The sequence below is a fragment of the Camponotus vicinus genome, unplaced genomic scaffold (genome assembly GCF_025532165.1).
Source record: "Camponotus vicinus isolate PSW18456_S1 unplaced genomic scaffold, iyCamVici1.0 SCAF_1, whole genome shotgun sequence".
NCBI classification, from domain to species: Eukaryota; Metazoa; Arthropoda; class Insecta; order Hymenoptera; family Formicidae; genus Camponotus; species Camponotus vicinus.
In genome coordinates, this window is record NW_028141945.1 from 196279 (window position 1) to 214119 (window position 17841).

The following is a 17841-nucleotide window of genomic DNA, read 5'->3' on the forward strand; positions in this document are numbered from 1 at the left end:
TATCTTTATACAATATAAATATCTTCTTCATAGTCCTTTTGTTCGTTTCCGAACATGGAGATCTCTCTCTTTCATATTCCTGTATACAATATATATATATATATATATATATATATATATATATATATATATATATAATATTAAAAATAATATTAATTATATAAAACAAAAAAGAGAAAAAAAATATTTTAAAGGGTAAAAAAAATTCTCTTTATTCAGAAGATATAACTTGGCTGCACATTATATATTACTATCTATATGTATATTGATATACTACAATATTATATCATTGAAGAATTCACTCAATATAAATTATCTTAAAGTGTGAATACATTTCTTTAAAAATAATTCAAGATTCGTTAAAAGAAAGATGATTTAAGATTTAGTAATATTTACAACTGTGTATCCTAATTACACTTTTTTGTTTATATGAGAATTGATGAGTATCGGAATAGATGGTACCTCGATAAATAATCATTTCTTGCGCTACAAAGATAACGCGTTTAATGCGAACATTTGCGATTCGTGAGTACGCATTTTGTTAGATAAGGATTCGCGTTTATAATATATATAAATATTTGAAGCGAATAGCTTTGTCAAAATAATTATATCTATTATTGTTATCTATTATCTATTATCTACTATCGTGTACTAGTATCGTTATATATCTATTAATCATGAACAACACGAGATAAGAAAAAGAGTCAATGTGGACAATAAAATTTAAATAATTGCGAAATGAAGATGTAAATGATTAGTTATTCTTTATATCTATTTTACATGCATATTACTTTTTGATCATGTATATTAAATGTACATTAAATTACTATTAAATGTAGGTCAAAAATTTGTATTTTATAATAAATATTATATTCAATAATATAAATATTATATTCAATAATATAAATATTATATTCAATATAGATATTTATTTCGCGATAAATTGGTAGACATTTTTCTTTTTGCAATATATTTACACACACAATGATTCAAAAAATTCTATTCGATTCATTTGAAGACAAATTTATCTTATTTATACATGGGAGAAATATATGTACAATGTTCAAAATTACATGCATGTTGCACATGTAGCATGCATGCAACGGTATTTAAAAAAACCGACTTAAATAGAAAATAAAAATTCATTGTTGTATAATAATGTAATTAAAAATGCATTTTAATCTTACAGATTAGAGCGATTAACGATTATAGCGTTGTAAATAAAAAAAAGTAGATAACGAGTGCGCCAGCAACAGAAAGTCGAAAGGTCATGATCACATTTTATGTATGTGATTGAGTAATGATGTATACAACAACACTCTCTTACAACAACAAACTGCGATTTCGATGCGTAATCAATCGCAATTTCGAGATCACTCTTTTTCTCTTTCTCTCTCTCTATCTATCTCAGAAGATTCATATTTAAAGTCAAATTGAACATAACTGAGTTCCGTTGGTTCTATGTAACTTCAAACTTACAGTCTGATTTACGTTATAAATTAATCTTGGTGGTAAGTTTGAAAAATCCTAAAAGCGTATCACAATCAACATAAATTTCAAGTTAGTCTCTTATATATAGTCTTCTACATCTTCATTTATTTTTTTCCGTAGAGCTTGGACTTCCTCAAAATTGTTCCACCATTGTATTTCACCCTTGCCGAATATCACAAATATCAGATTGCCGAAAAAAAAGACTGCCGCTGCGATATAAAACACGATATTCCACTGATACACGTTGCTCTGAAAAACGAAAAATCTCTCGATAACGACATTCTCATCGTTTCCGGAATAAGTAAATAATGCATTTCATTTTAGAACTTAAATGTCGTTTTTCATTTTCATTTTAAGAAAAATTCAAAATTACAAAGGGTAAAAGATTGAACTTATAAACTGTAAAATAAAAGAAAATATCGAAAAATAAATAAAAAAGTAGAATCTGTTCTCTATACACGTGTGTAGAATGTTTCGAAATATAATCTTTTCACATTAGACACACTAAACTAAATAAATTTAAAAAATTTATTATTTAATTTCTTTATATCTAATTTTATATTGATTAAAAGAATTGAAAGATTTTGTCAGAGATGCGCACGTATCTCAAACTAAGTTTTAAGACTGAAAGCTCACATTTATGTACGAAACTTGCTATTGCATATCTTGAATGTAGAAATGAAAAATTACCTCATCGGTGACGATAGTACCGACAATCAATGGCGCGATAATGGCTGTAATGGTCGCGACGCAATTGGTGATGGACATCATTGTACCAGCAAAGTTCGGACTGAGATCGATATGATTGATCTGATAGCCGCAAAGAGATCCGGCATTCAGACCCACCGCTATAGTAAAAATGACGACAGCCCAAATGTAATCATCAGTGGGTACGAGGCTCATAAACGCCAGGGCAACAGCCGGACCCCAAAAAGCCACTGTGTTGCTGGTCTTTCTGACCGTACCCTTGGACATACCCTTCTTTAATGCGTAGTCGGACAACCAACTCATGGGAAAGCTGAGGAGCCACATGACCAAGTATGGCAGCGCGGAGTATACACCGCTCTATGGGAAAGAAAAGGTATGCATTAATAAATAAATAAACTAATTAACTTTTTTAAATAAAAGAAATTAAAAGAATCAGTATTCCGTATGATTATTGAAGAACTTGTTCTATTTATGTGTAAATAAATGAGATAAATATTATTTTTAAGAACGAAATGTCTTAAAATATAAATCAGCTGATTTTGAAAGAAAACTCGTCTCGAAAATTTTTGTGAGAAAACTCGCATCGAAACTTGAAATTAACGTAAAACGACGGCAATTTTAACAGAAATTTTTATTTTACATGTGATTGTTTCACAGAGTGACACAAGTATTCTTTTTATCAAATTTAGCTGAATTAATATATACGAAAATTAGCATTGGAATACTATGCCTTCGACAAAATACAGCTTATTCGATTAAATTTAATTTAATATTAAAATATATGATGTAATCGTGATAAATAAATTCCGAAAATTAACAAAATTAAAATATATGATACAATACATGATTTTTAAAATAGAAGGTAGGTGTTTTCCTTCTTTTTTAATTTCTTTGTTTTATAAAATGTTATTATTAACCATCTCGATGTTTTTCATTACGCTCGCCATATAGCTAGGCATTTCGGTCAGTAGAGTCCAATACCCCCAATTTTGACTGCAATGGGTTACTATAAGAGCCAGGACGGGTGATGAGGTGAACATCTCTTTCCATGGTGTACGCAGTTTCTAGTAAAAGACATGAAATCACATCATAAACATGTTATATATTATGCTTCCTGTATGTGCGACTTATTAATGAATCATTACGAAATCTAAAAAATTTATCGCAAAAATAATTATTACTATGCAATGATGATAATAATAATAATAATAATAATAATAATAATATAATAATAATAATACATTTTTAAATAATAAATTTCTTTTTATTTCACGATATTTAGAATAATTGAGAAGGAAAACAATTAAGATGCATTTCAATTACTTATGTTACTGAAATTTATATTATAAGAATAGACTACTTTTTTACCTTGGATTTATTTTCATCATTCGTTCCTATGGTTTTCAAACTGTCCTCTATATACTTCCTTTCTTTAGGAGAAATGCTACGATGTTCGGCTGGTGAGTTCGCTCCAAAACAGAAGAAAACCATACTCCACACGATCGCTAATGTACCGAATATATAGAAGATGCTGGGCCAACCTAGGCTCGATGCAGCGAGAAATCCAGAAACTGGCATAGCGATCAATGTACCAAACTGGGCGCCCGCATAAGCAAAAGTTCCTAACGATCAAAAAATAAATAATAATTGTATATTGTAAAAATATATAATTACGATCTACTGTAAGCAAAACAATTAATTATTGTGTACTTTCTATCAAATTTGTCAATCATTTTTTGATTGGTTTTCTAAAAATTCTAATAATATAAAAAGAAAGACACAAAATTCAATATAAATTTTAATAAACTAAATAGAACTATATAACATAAATTTTATATTTTTCAAAAAAATATTATATATATTTGTAACACCTCAAAACATTTCTTACACTGAACAATGGCTAACTTTTCTAAATTTTTAAAAAATTCTTTATGTATTGTTTTACTCAATCATTGTTTTTAAATCAAGTAATAAGAAAGAAAGGCTGAAAGACCGTGGCACAAGATGTTAAAGTGTAAAAAATAATAACGACTCTAAGTAAGAGACATAATATATTAATAATCAGTTAAAATTAAAATTACATACGTAAGTTTCGATCTTTTCAAGATCCTTTTCAATGTTCAAGAAGTCGTAGAAAATAAACAAAACATTAAAAATTTCAAAATCATAATAACAATAACGGAACGCGATTAAAACAAAGACAGGAGCGATGGGACACCAAATAGACATTATGTACAGTAATAACGGACGCAGCTTTTTTTAAAAAACGCTAATAATTGATGTAACGAATGAAAGCGCAAGACAGTTAATGAATTAAACGGCTAATAATGACTAGCTACTAGCCACATTTTCCAAAAAAGGTAACGCACCCATTTTCGAGACGGTATAATAAATTCGCATACGTGAAATAATTCTTCGTAAAATATATTGTGTGACGATCCCCCGTTGAAAAAGGCTCAAAATTTTCCAAATAGGTCATGGAGTCGTGAGGATAAAAATGAGCTTGGTCACGACTCCATGACCTATTTGGAAAATTTTGAGCCTTTTTCATCGGGGGATCGTCACACAATATATTTTACGAAGAATTATTTCACGTGTGCAAATTTATTATACCGTCTCGAAGATGGGTGCGTTACCTGTTTTGGAAAATGTGGCTAGTAGCTAGTCATTATTAGCCGTTTAATTCATTAACTGTCTTGCGCTTTCATTCGTTACATCAATTATTAGCGTTTTTTAAGCTGCGTCCGTTATTACTGTACACAATGTCTATTTGGTGTCCCATCGCTCCTGTCTTTGTTTTAATCGCGTTCCGTTATTGTTATTATGATTTTGAAATTTTTAATGTTTTGTTTATTTTCTACGACTTCTTGAACATTGAAAAGGATCTTGAAAAGATCGAAACGTACGTATGTAATTTTAATTTTAACTGATTATTAATATATTATGTCTCTTACTTAGAGTCGTTATTATTTTTTACACTTTAACATCTTGTGCCACGGTCTTTCAGCCTTTCTTTCTTATTACTTGATTTGTTATCATCCGGACCGTATATTGCGTTTATCATTGTATTTATTGTTTTTAAAATTTAAAAGAAAGGACATTTAATAATTTATATATATATATATATATATATATATATATATATATTTACCATTTTTTACAAGAAACAACTTATATATAAACCTGCAATTGTTTTAGCTCGAAATATCTCAGACGCAAGTTTTGGATATATATTCTCACCTAATCGTGCTCTTTCAGAGGGTGGCGCCCATTTGGAGAGAAGGGTGTGAATGCAAGGTAACAGGCAAGCTTGTGTAAGACCCATGCCCACCCTGCAAACCAGCACGGCCGGCAAAGCCCACTGGCTAGCGACAATTGGCAGCACAACATTTAAGACGCCACACAGCAGCATCCCGATGGCGAGGAGTTTTTGGCCGCTCCAGATGTTGGCGATGTAACCGCTCGGCACCTGCGTTACCACGTAGCCCCAGAAGAACGAGCTGAGCACCAAGTTCTTCTGCGCTTGGTTCCAACCGAAATCCTGATGGCAGCAATCAATATGATTTTCTAACAATCACAAAATCCCTTAATATGAAAATTTAATAGGCATAAAATTACTTTAAATGTTTCTAGCTATAAAATTACTTTAAATGTTTCTAGCTATATAATTAAAATAATGACATATAATTATAATTATGTAATAATATTGTAACATGAACTGATAAAGAGATTATTGTGACGTCGCAATCTGATGTTTGACGATCTGATAAATCATTATTTATCGTTTAACTTATTTTCATTAATGACCTTGTAAAGACAACGATAAGAGTTATCTACACTCAAGATCATTATACATTTATGCTTAGAAAATCGCAGATTAAATTAACATATTTTAGCTTTATGCTAGATTCAGGCAAGACAATGGAAAAAATGCTCTCGCAAATCGTCAGCTGGCTGATTTATCTGGCACACGATGAGGAAATCTCGTCGAGTGTCGAAACACGACCTTACGCACTATAACTCCCCCGATTCCTTCCGCAAACACGAGGAAAATTCCTTTCTTCTGACATAAATTCCAGATTTTTTGACAACACGAGTTTCGCAAGCAGTTTTACTCGAATTAATCGATAATTCAGTGGTTTTAAATATCCTCAAATGTACAATACAATATTGTATCATGTACAATATATAAAATTTTACAACAATATTAATAATATATATAAAGTTAAATATAAGAAATTCGACATATATTAAATTTGACATATATTAAATTTAATATAACTTAATATCTCACATAATTTAATCGTTAAAAATGTGAAAGTGTTATACCAATTGTTACAAGTGCGTTTATTCACATAAAATTCGAATAACACCAAAACAATAATATTAATTAATAGAGATTGAATAAAACTGAACAATTTCTATACACAAAAATATAAATCAATAATGTAAGACCGAATATCAAAGGCAAGAATATCGCAATTCTTATCATATATACCATATCATATAAACCATATTTCGTAAATGCAAAAGAAATTATGATATTGCATGCGCAGATTTTTATTTTTACGGAAGGCCAATAATGATGAATGCAACATATTGTTATTATATAACGAACACTCGATACGCTTATCTGACGCTTAATTAAGCAAGAAATAGTCTCGAGTGTTTAGAATGGTGTTTGAGCGTATAATTATTTAAGCTATGCTCATAATAAAAGAATTATATAATTTACCTCGATATCTGGGTTTGCTTTTTTCGCGTCTGCCATTGGCACTATGGCCACCGACATCGCGATCCTGAGACTGTATCCAATAGACATGCCCAGGAACATTAACAGCACCTGTACGTGTCTGTCCCCGAGGATACCTGCGGAAAAATAGTCCTTTTATCTCAGTAGCAAATGAATCGCATCGATTATTCGTCTTGAGAATATCGTATTTTTTAATTATCCATTTTTGCTAAAATTATTATTATTATTACAAGTTGTAAGAATACATTGAAGAATCTTTTTATTATACATGTAGGCTGTCCCCTGACTTAAGAATATCACTCTCTTTTTTATTTCTTAAATTTTAAGTAAAGAAATCAATAAAGTTTATTCAATCATATAAAAAAGTTTTGCGCGCTAATCTATGCAATTTGCATACGATTTCTAACTAAATCTTATTAAATAAAATAGTATACTAGTCATCCAAAAACGTTACAATTTTTAATATTTTTTATATTAAGTTATGCATATTTTCTTTAAAGATAATTCTTACGACAGAGCTCAATTAAGTTTAAGCTCTTTACTTAACTTTCTACTTTAATTTAAGAAATAAAAAAAAGTAGAATATATTAATTATTCGTAAGACATTTAAATTATTCGTAGGACATATATATTACATTATTATAGAGTACCACAATTTACAAATATTTTTATATAACTATTTATATTTCACAAATTTATATAAAATTTCTAAAGTTTAACTTCTTAAATTTAAAAACATACACGAAAATTATTATTTATAAATTTTATTGATTGCTTGAGTATAAATGAAATATCGATGAAAAAATATCGAACGAGAATTAATCTAATAAAAAACGAATGTTTCATATAAGTTAACATGTTCAATAATATTATACCAAGATAAAGATAACTATAGTGTTTATATGTGTATCGGGATCCTAAATAATACCAAGAGATAGTTGAGAAACTGAGTTAAGCATAAGCGACAAGAAGTATGAGTGAATGTAAAATTATGACCTTGGAAATTTGTAAGCAACACAATAAATGTTAATTGTAATAATGAGTGAAGATAATAATTTGTGAACATAATATATTTTGTTTATATATTGTTAAGAGATAATAATATGACAATAATAATTAAGAGCTATTTACCCATATTTCTCTCGAGTTAAACAATTCCCAATTTTCAACGTTTCGAGGGATCGATTAGAACTTTTCCAGAGACGCTTTTATATTCAAAGGAAGAACACTCGTTAAATTATGGTACATAAGTCACATTTTACATGTCCAGTTATCTATATCTCGCGCGAGATTATGTAAGACTGACGAAATTTGATTAGCGTAATTTAAAAAATCATGGAATCTCAAAGGCGAGTTTCACTCTAAATCATGGAAGTCTCGCTGACAAAAGAAGATATAGACATAGGAAAGGATATATGTATATTGGAAGTCAGGACAAGAGGAATGCTGATATTACCGAAAAAAGGATTATAGATCGGTTTAACATGGTATCACTCGGCTCGCAGCTATTTATTTTTTCCTATATGTGCATATAACTATCAATATTATGATACACTATATATACAGAAAAACAAATAACTCTAAGCTAAATGATACCGAGTCAAATCGAATGGATAGAAGTAATAACTCTTTGTACACACAAGACTCTGTTTATATTATTAATTCTAAAATTGATGGGAGGGTTTATATTATTAATTTTAAGGTTGAAGGGGAATCATGTTTTCGACGTAAATCGCTAACATATATTTAGAAGAGACTTTCTCTGATAAAACAAAAACAATTAACAATGTTGCATATCACTTGATCTCCTCGATCGAAGAGATATATATCGAGAGATTAATGTGTTATCAACATTAATTGTTTAATACATCATAAAAAAAGTATCAACCTGTATAATTTATTTTTTTTTAATCAAAGAAGGAGAATATAAGTATTTTTATTTTGTATCATCTTCAGACTTCTCTTATGAGTGTCACCACTTCGATTAAAATTAAAATTCTCACATGCTAATTTATCGTAACCAAGTTGTTAATCGTTGTGTAATTGCACCGGATACGTATAATTACGCGAATGCCGATGGCATGTGATAATAAAATAGCAAAGCGAAAAAAAATGCGAAAAAAATGCGAAAGAAAAAATATATTAATATTTTTCTTGAAAAAAGATTGTCTTAAGATTTATTATAAATCTTATGTAATTTTTATCAACTGTAAAGATTTGATTTAATTATATAATTCGCGTTTATTCACCTCTCATTATAAATTTCAAATAAAATATTAAGCAAGTGTATGAAGAATACAAAGAAATAAATATACGAAGTTTTATAAAAAAATCTTAAGAGAAACGTTTCACAACTGTATCTAATAATTGCAAAGAAAATATTATCGACATGAATAATTGCTTTAGATTTGTTAGAAACAAATGACATACGCCGCAAATACAAGGATATTGAGAAATAAATATACGAAGAATTTTATTAAAAAATCTTAAGAGAAACGTTGCACAACTGTATCCAACAATTGCAAAGAAGACGTTATCAATATAAATAATCGCTTTATATTTATTACATAAATAATGTCGTATAAAATATGTGAAGCATCTCAGACTCGATCGATAGATGTTGAATTTTCAACGAAATTAGATAAAAAAATAATGTTGATACATTGACGCTCAGGTATTCAAAAATTGTGATTCGATAAGATATAAAGATAATTGAATGGAGATAACTGCGATGAGATCAATGCGATTAATAAAGATTTATACAAGATATGAGATATATACAAGGAAAATCTCATACAATGTCATCCATCATTTATTAATGATTACATTATGAGATTTTTTTTGCATATTTATAAAATAATATATATATAGCGATCGCGCGCGCTTCTAAATCATCGATCGCGAGAGGTAGCTCACTCCGCGCATCGTGATTCGGTCGTTTTTTATTACAATAGACGAAGTGAAGTTGCAATTTACGCGCGCGATAAAATCTCAGATAAAATGACTGACGATAAACAGAAGTTATCGAATAGCTTGTCAATATCATGCGACGATTATAAAACTTACAGATCAGATTATTCGAAACAATCGAATCAATTATAGAGAACTTCGAAAACTGTACGTTGAGAAAAAAATCAAACCTAGCTCTTCTTTATTTTATCAAATGTCATTTCTCGTTTAATTCTCGTCTAATTTAAAAAAATTAATTTAAAAAAAATAATACATTAAATTATACATCTTAATCGTTATTCTTGAGATTATTATTAATAAGGCAATATTGTTATGATTTTATTATCACTAATTTATTTTTCCTTATCGCTTTTTATAATGCACTATTTACTGTAAACACTACATGATAAATGATAGATTTATTTCAACTATCTTTTCCTGTCCAAACGTATTTTTGTACGATTCTTTTATACTTTTCAAAAGCAAGCATAAATGTCATGATCGCATTATCTCCAAGGTGATTATCGATAATATATTCCGCGTCATAGACGAAATGTTTCCGTGCCTTGCAAAACACATAGCTGTGACAGCTGTGACAGCTATTCTAGACAAAATTACAAAAAGAATAAATTTTCAATTTTTTCTCTCCGACAATTACAGTAAAGTTTATTTCACATATAAATGTATCTTTAATAATTCCGTTATAAACAACTCGACACGCGATATATCTCCGGTTAAATCTTTCTAAATTCCTTTATTAATGCACTTTGAACATGTTACGTAAAAAAACAGAGATAATTTTCGTATATTCTTTTACTTCAATTCTTCACCTCTTCACTAACTTGACATTAGCAATTATAATCGTTCGATCTATGGATCACTAGTCGCGATCTTCGATGTTCACCGACCGATTCGCTAACATTTTTAATGATGCACTCTCATCAATTCCAATTACTATTGATATTGTTGTGTTAAATCACAATTTGCAAGCTTGTCCCATACAGTTATTAAGTTAAAAAACTGAAACGTTAAAAATCGCCGAATTAATATCAATGACACAAAGCTGAAAATATTATTCTTAATGGAAAATTAATGTTTGATATTTAATCGAAAATTTTGATCGAAGTTTCCAATCCACTCAAAAATCGAAGATAGTCTAAATCCGTAAATCTCTTAATAACTTAATTTGAATTCTTATTTAATAATAAATCATGAATCTGCATCGCTCTTATTCAAACTTTCGTTGAAATTTCTTTCGACATTTACGTTTTAATAAAAGAAAATATATTTCTTTCCCACGTCATAAATTATATATTTTATAAAAACTCTAGTTTTTCATATATATCCTAAAGAAAATTCTCTCTTATAGCTAAACACGTGCATATTTTTCCCACTTTTCCCAAATTTATCGCAGGAAAAATGCGTAAAATTCGAAAATTCTCAAAATATCCGACAATTCTTAAAATAAACTCCTTGATTACAAATCCTTCCGTCGATTAAATCCTCGTTCAAATATGAAATTCGAAGTTATCGCACGATCACATTGACAATTCTCTTACAGTTCTGTTGTAGAATCGGAGACACGGCGGCGGACATCTTCGGTGACGTTTTTTCCATGACGTCAACGGCGTCGTCTTTTTTGACAGCCGTCATTTCGCGCGTCGCGTCTTCTCTTCGTACTCCATTAAAATCTTAATCTCACATGTAACGATACTTATATTACGCCCCCCTTCCTCTTCCGTCCCGTTTCTTCTCCCTCTCCTCGCCATCATCCTCGTCATCATCGTCATCGTTGTTGTCTGGCAGGGCAGATTTATTTCTAATTTTTCCTTTCATCAGCCGCAAATCGAGATACTTTGTTATCTGGAGTCGCGGATTAGATCTTTCTTGGGAGAAACTACGAAAAGTACAAGATAAATCTAAAGAATCGAGGCCGTTTCGCGGTGAGACAAATGCAATCAGCCTTGAAGACACTTTGCCGGCTTTTTTCTCGCACATTTCAATCGATTGGCATTCGATCGTGTTCCCATTTGCGATAGTGTTATCATGGCCATTTTCGAATGAACGTTTGAACGTTCAAAATGGGAAAATTCTAATTAGTCAATTCTCATGCGCACATTTCATACAATATCTGTCTCTATCATCCTTAATTATAGGTAATTACTATTATAAAATTAATTAATAATGAATAAGGAGAAATTTATAGGACTCTCTTTACAGCAGAGAATAAAATTAGATGTAAAATATATCTCAATTACAAATCTATTTTAATTACACTTACTAGCGATATGTATAAATATATAAAAATATTTTTACACTTTGTGTTCACTTATGTGTAATCCGTTCTCTTTAACTGAACTATGTGTATGTTGTATTTTCCGAGATGCAATATATATTTACTAAATTACAAGAAAAAAAAGAGGCAGACTCTATACTTATAAAATTACACTTTTATAACTTTCAAAATTTCACTTCTATAACTATCTTACACTTTTACAGAGATCTTTAATTACAAGAGAACTGACAATTTATATATGCATGTGTTTGTGTATATATAAAATTTACTATAGTAGTGAGTCTAGGCCAGTTCTAACCCAGGGGCTCCGAGGGGGGGTGAGGGGCGAGGGGGAACCGGCGGGCGGGTGACGTCACGCGGGCGGGTGACGTCACGCGGGGGGTGACGTCACGCGGGGGGGTGACGTCATGCGGGGATGATGACGTCATGCGGGGGGTGATGACGTCACGTGCGGGTAGGGGGGAGGTCCACGGCGCGACCGGTGGACGAGGGGGTCCGCGCGGGGAAGGGGGGGATCCGCGGCGCGAGCGATGGACGAGGGGATCCGCGCGGGAAGGGGGGATCCGCGGCGTGAGCGATGGACGAGGGGGTCCGCGCGGGTAGGGGGGATCCGCGGCGCGACCGATGGACGAGGGGGTCCGCGCGGGAAGGGGGCATCCGCGGCGGGCCCGCGATGTGTCCACGTGTGAGAAGGACGGTGCACTGGTTTGAAAAGGATAGCGTAAAGTGTGTGAAGAGGATAGTGCGACAAGGATGGCATCAAGTGTGACAAGGACGACATCAACATACGACAAGGATGACGTCAACGTGGAACAAGGACGACGCATTGTAAGATGCTGCATAGGTGGGAGAAGGACGACGCAAAGGTAAGTGAGTGATAGCGATGAGCATATGAATGAGAGAGAACGATAATATCGCGAAGAGAACGCATACGAAAGAGAACGATAATAGCTAAGATAACGCGTGCGAGCGAGAACGAAGATATCGCGAGAGAGAACGATATCGCTATACTTACAACTAGCGCAAGAGAGACGCAAAGGATGGGAACGCAAGGAGAGGCGCGTAAATAAATACATTTCTTTTTTTTTAAATTAAAATATAAAATTTATTTAAATGTGTGCGTGTACTATACAATTTTGTGTGTGTGTGTGTGTGTGTGTGTGTGTGTATGTGTGCGCTTAATATATAATAATATAAAGTATAAAATATAAAATTTAAAAAATATAATAAAAATATATAATATAAAATAAAAAAATATATATAAGGGGGAGGGGGCGATGCGCCGGGCTAAGGGGGAGGCCGCTCCTAGAATGCTAGGGGTCGATGTGCCGGGCTGAGTGGAGCCGCTCCTGGAACAGAAAAAGACATTTGAATAGTTTTCAATAATTTATTTTAGAACTTTTGATATATTATAAATTGAAAGTTACTTACAATACTTTCCATGGCATTTTCCATTCACCGTTATACAATACACACAATTTATATTTTGATGCAGGTTTGGATTCACATATCTGTTTATCCTCTCGTCGACCATTCATATCATCGCGTAAACTCTAAAATTAAACATATTAATTTTATGTTTTAAATTTATTACACATCGACAAAAATATTTTACCTTCAACGTTTCCAATTTCCGCCGTAGTATATTCTCATGATCATCTTCTTTCAATTTTTCAAAATCTTCTATTAATTCGAGATTTTCACGCAGTTTGTTTCCAATACAATTTACTTTAGAATGATTAGGTTCTATATTGAAACATTTACATCCATGATATTTTGCAAAATCTCGCGCACATATTTCTCGAGCTAGAAGAAATGTCCTCAACGAATTTGTGCGAAGTTTTTCCAAGCCGAGCTCTTGATGTCTTATAAACTGAACGATTGAAGTTTCTAGATTCTTCTTTGAAAGTTGTTCCCGCTCGTATTGAAGTAATTCTTCATCATCACTAGTCCGAAAACGGAAATCAGGTTTCCCATCGGATGATCCCTCCTCCATTTCTCTCTCCTCTCTCTCTCTCTCTCCATCTCATCCATTTCTCTCTCTCTTTCCATCCAATAATCATCATCATCCGTATCGTCATCGATGATAATAACATCGTCTTCAGCCATTGCACTAACGTAACACAAGACTAACGAAACACAGAACAACGAAAGAAATAATATTCTAATGTCGCAGACTCCTCTTCATTATATATCTTTTAATATCTTTTGTCTCATTCCAACTAGAGCATCACGTCTCATCTACCTCAGCATTTCTCTACATCTTTAGCGGAGCGTGTTGAGAAAAGTATAACTATTCTTATTCATATGGAAGGAAAGAATTAAAATCATAGATGGAATAAAAATAATTATTTATTGCACGCATCGTAAAGAATATCATTTACAGCACATGTTAATAATTCGCAATCGATTATTGATTCACTGTTAAAGACGTCACTATCACGTATCGTTTTTACAGCATCGCATACAGTAGTAATATTGTTACGTCGTAAAACAGTTTCAAATTGTTTAAATTTTTCATTTACGAGATACGTATTCTCACATAACCAATTGTGCATATGATCGATACAATTTTCAAAATTAAATAAATGTAATAATGTCAGTGGTTTCATGTACAAAGAATTGTCACATAATGTGAGTTTTACAATTTTCGATTGATACATTTCAATCGATAAATCTCCAATCCTTAATGGGAGAGCAGTCGATTGTAGAAATTGTTCAATGTCTGCTTGCTTCTGCATCAACAAATTCCATGTTGAAAAAGGCAACACTATTTGATTACCTCGATTATCACCGAGAATCAGTTCCACGTACGACACAGCTCCAACGCTTATTCCAATGTCCAAATACTTGTACGACGTTGGGGTTAGAGCGTATCTTCTTCCAAGTATGCGAGTCGCACGACGAGGCTGAATGCTATAAAAATATATAAATTAGATCAATATTTAAAAAATTAATAAATAAAATTTTTAAACGATCGAAACTTATGTGTCACATTTTTGCTTCTTACACGGTGGAGTTTCACCGTTTCGAATCGGAACGTAAAAATTCATATCGATTTCTTCAGCGAACCTTTCACACGCGCGATTGATGCAATACTGATCGTATTAGAATTAATATCAATTCAAATAGTATCGCAAATTGCGATGTAGAGGGGATTATTGCTGACACGACATTTTAATTTCCTCTAAAATTTTGTCGCGCCGATGTACGGCTGCGATGACATCATCATCCCCAGAACAAAGATTTAGCTGAATTCGCTAAAATGGAGCGCCGATGTACGGCTGCTCCTGATGCAATCACGTCAGATTTTTCAAATGTACGTGACAAAACGTGAAATTTTCAAGGTTAAGATGCGCATCGGAACAAAGATTAATCGTCAAGGTTAAAACGCACATCACCCCTAGACAAAGATTTAGCTGAATGTGCTAAAATCAAGCACCGATGTACGACTGCTCCCGATGCAACCACGTTAGATTTTTCAAATGTATGTGACAAAACGCGAAATTATCAAGGTTAAATTGCAGACGCTACTCCAGGGAATTTTTAAGATGAAATCATTCTAGAATGTTCAATGATATGCACGAGACAGTATATAAATCATGATAAAGAGGTACACCCCGTCAGTAGCTAAAGTACATCCGGAACTATCATTGGGAAGCACATTTCGCAAGTCTGATACAATATGGAGGAACAAAGTTTGCGAGAGCAATCCACTTTGGTGAATTCATTGGAAGATTACATTGTGTGGGAGCAACGATGTGATACGTATATCGAGTCGTTGGAAGAGCAAAGTCGCATCAAGCGACCGCGATTATCGATCGGATATCGACAATCGCTGATTGCTCGGATCGCGCGCCTCGAAGGGTTGAAAAATTCGGTACGTGGACGTTTCGTACACACGGGTGCCGGATGTAGCACGCGTCAAAATGGACTTGCGTGGCGCGAGATTGATGCGGCGTTCGAGAGTCGTATATTGACTGGTGCAGTGATAAATTATAATCACATCGAACCGCGCCAGTTTCTCGATGATGCCAAAGACATTGTGTTGGAACATGTGAAGGATGTTATGAAAAAACATTATAATGTGAAAGTGAACACAATATTTAACGGTGAATTTGTGGCTGGGAATAAACGCGCCAATAAAAGTATAAACACGAAAAACTATGAACTCTTTCGCACATCCGATTTACGCGAGTGGTACGAACGGCGCGTTATCGAACCCACCCTAGCGTCTCTGGAAGAGTTTCAGGAACGCGACAGCGGGTGGGCTTTGTCGTGAATATTAAATTTAACTGTAAATATAAATAAGTATAATCCTATGCGTGCGGGATGTCACATTAAGTTACCGCGGGAGATTATGTTGAAAAGAGCGGTGATTAATGTACAATCAAAGGACAATGCATGTTTCGCGTGGGCAGTGGTCGCCGCACTATACCCCGCCGAAAGAAAGGCGGAACGGGAATCATCGTACCCGCATTACACGACAGTGCTGAATCTCCAGAACATTGAGTTTCCAATGACTGTGAACCAAATAAAAAATTTTGAACTTGCCAATGACATTTCTATAAATGTGTACAGCATCGAAGACAAGAACAGCATTGTCCCGATGCGTCTTACGGAGCAGAAGCGGGATAAGCATATCAACTTGCTGTACATTGAAGACGACAACAGCGTTGGACATTTCACTTGGATTAAGAATTTATCCCGGCTCGTGAGCTCACAATTGAGCAAAAAGGAGCACAAGAAATATATCTGCGACCGGTAAGTTTAATTTATATTATTTGAATAATTATAAGTTATGTAGCAAATTGTATATAAATCTTTAAAAAATTTTTCTTTTACAGATGCTTACATTACTTTGATTCGGACGCCAAGTTGCAGTCGCATACGGTCGACTGTGGAAAGATGAACGATTGCGCTGTCCGATTGCCGAGCGATAAGGACAAGTGGCTCGAGTTCAATAACTTTAATCGGAAGGAGCGGCTTCCATTTGTGGTCTACGCCGACCTGGAATGCGTTTTGGCCAAGATGGATGAAGAGAAAAACGCATATCAACATCACCAAGTAGTTAGTATAGCTCACTATGTACATTGTTCGTATGACGAATCTTTATCGACATATCATTCGCGTCGTAGCGCCGATTGTATAGCTTGGTTCGCCGAAGACCTCAAAAATTTAGCGTTACGTGTAAAAAATATTTTAAAAACAAATGTCCCCATGGTAAATTTGACGTCCGAAGAGTGGGAAAAATTCCATAGCGCCACTCAATGTCATATATGCGAAAAACCGTTCGTGGAAGACGATACACGCGTTCGCGATCATTGCCATCTGACCGGGCGGTACAGAGGTCCAGCACACTCAAATTGCAATTTAAATTATAAAGAATCTTTTTGTATTCCCATAGTTTTTCATAATTTATCAGGTTATGATTCACACTTTATTATCGAGGAAATAGCCACATCGTTCGAAGGGAAAATCGAGTTACTTCCGATAACAAAAGAGAAATATATTTCATTCACAAAAGATGTTTGTATGGATGAAGAATCAAAAAATCATGTAAAATTACGTTTCATCGATTCATTCAAATTTCTCGCATCGAGTCTCGACAAATTGGCATCGTTTTTGGATAAAGACAAACTCA

At 33.0% G+C, this 17841-nt stretch overlaps 1 protein-coding gene and 1 pseudogene across 2 annotated transcripts; one reads left to right on the forward strand and one right to left on the reverse strand.

Annotated features, from left to right (window-relative positions):
* Positions 1-237: 237 nt before the first annotated feature.
* LOC145970046 (putative inorganic phosphate cotransporter) lies at positions 238-12100 on the reverse strand. 2 transcript variants are annotated; one of them, XM_083096462.1, is made up of 7 exons: positions 11461-12100; positions 6935-7068; positions 5440-5740; positions 3568-3821; positions 3117-3263; positions 2182-2556; positions 238-1740 (listed from the first exon to the last, which is right to left on the reverse strand). In XM_083096462.1, the coding sequence occupies exons 1-7, from the start codon at positions 11552-11554 to the stop codon at positions 1570-1572; spliced, it is 1476 nt and encodes a 491-aa protein (XP_082952588.1). In that variant the 5' UTR covers positions 11555-12100; the 3' UTR covers positions 238-1569. The 2 variants fall into 2 exon arrangements, with proteins under 2 accessions (XP_082952588.1, XP_082952596.1); XM_083096470.1 differs by lacking the exon at positions 11461-12100 and adding an exon at positions 8084-8349.
* Positions 12101-16121: 4021 nt separating this feature from the next.
* Positions 16122-17240, forward strand: LOC145967572 (uncharacterized; annotated as a pseudogene).
* Positions 17241-17841: the final 601 nt, after the last annotated feature.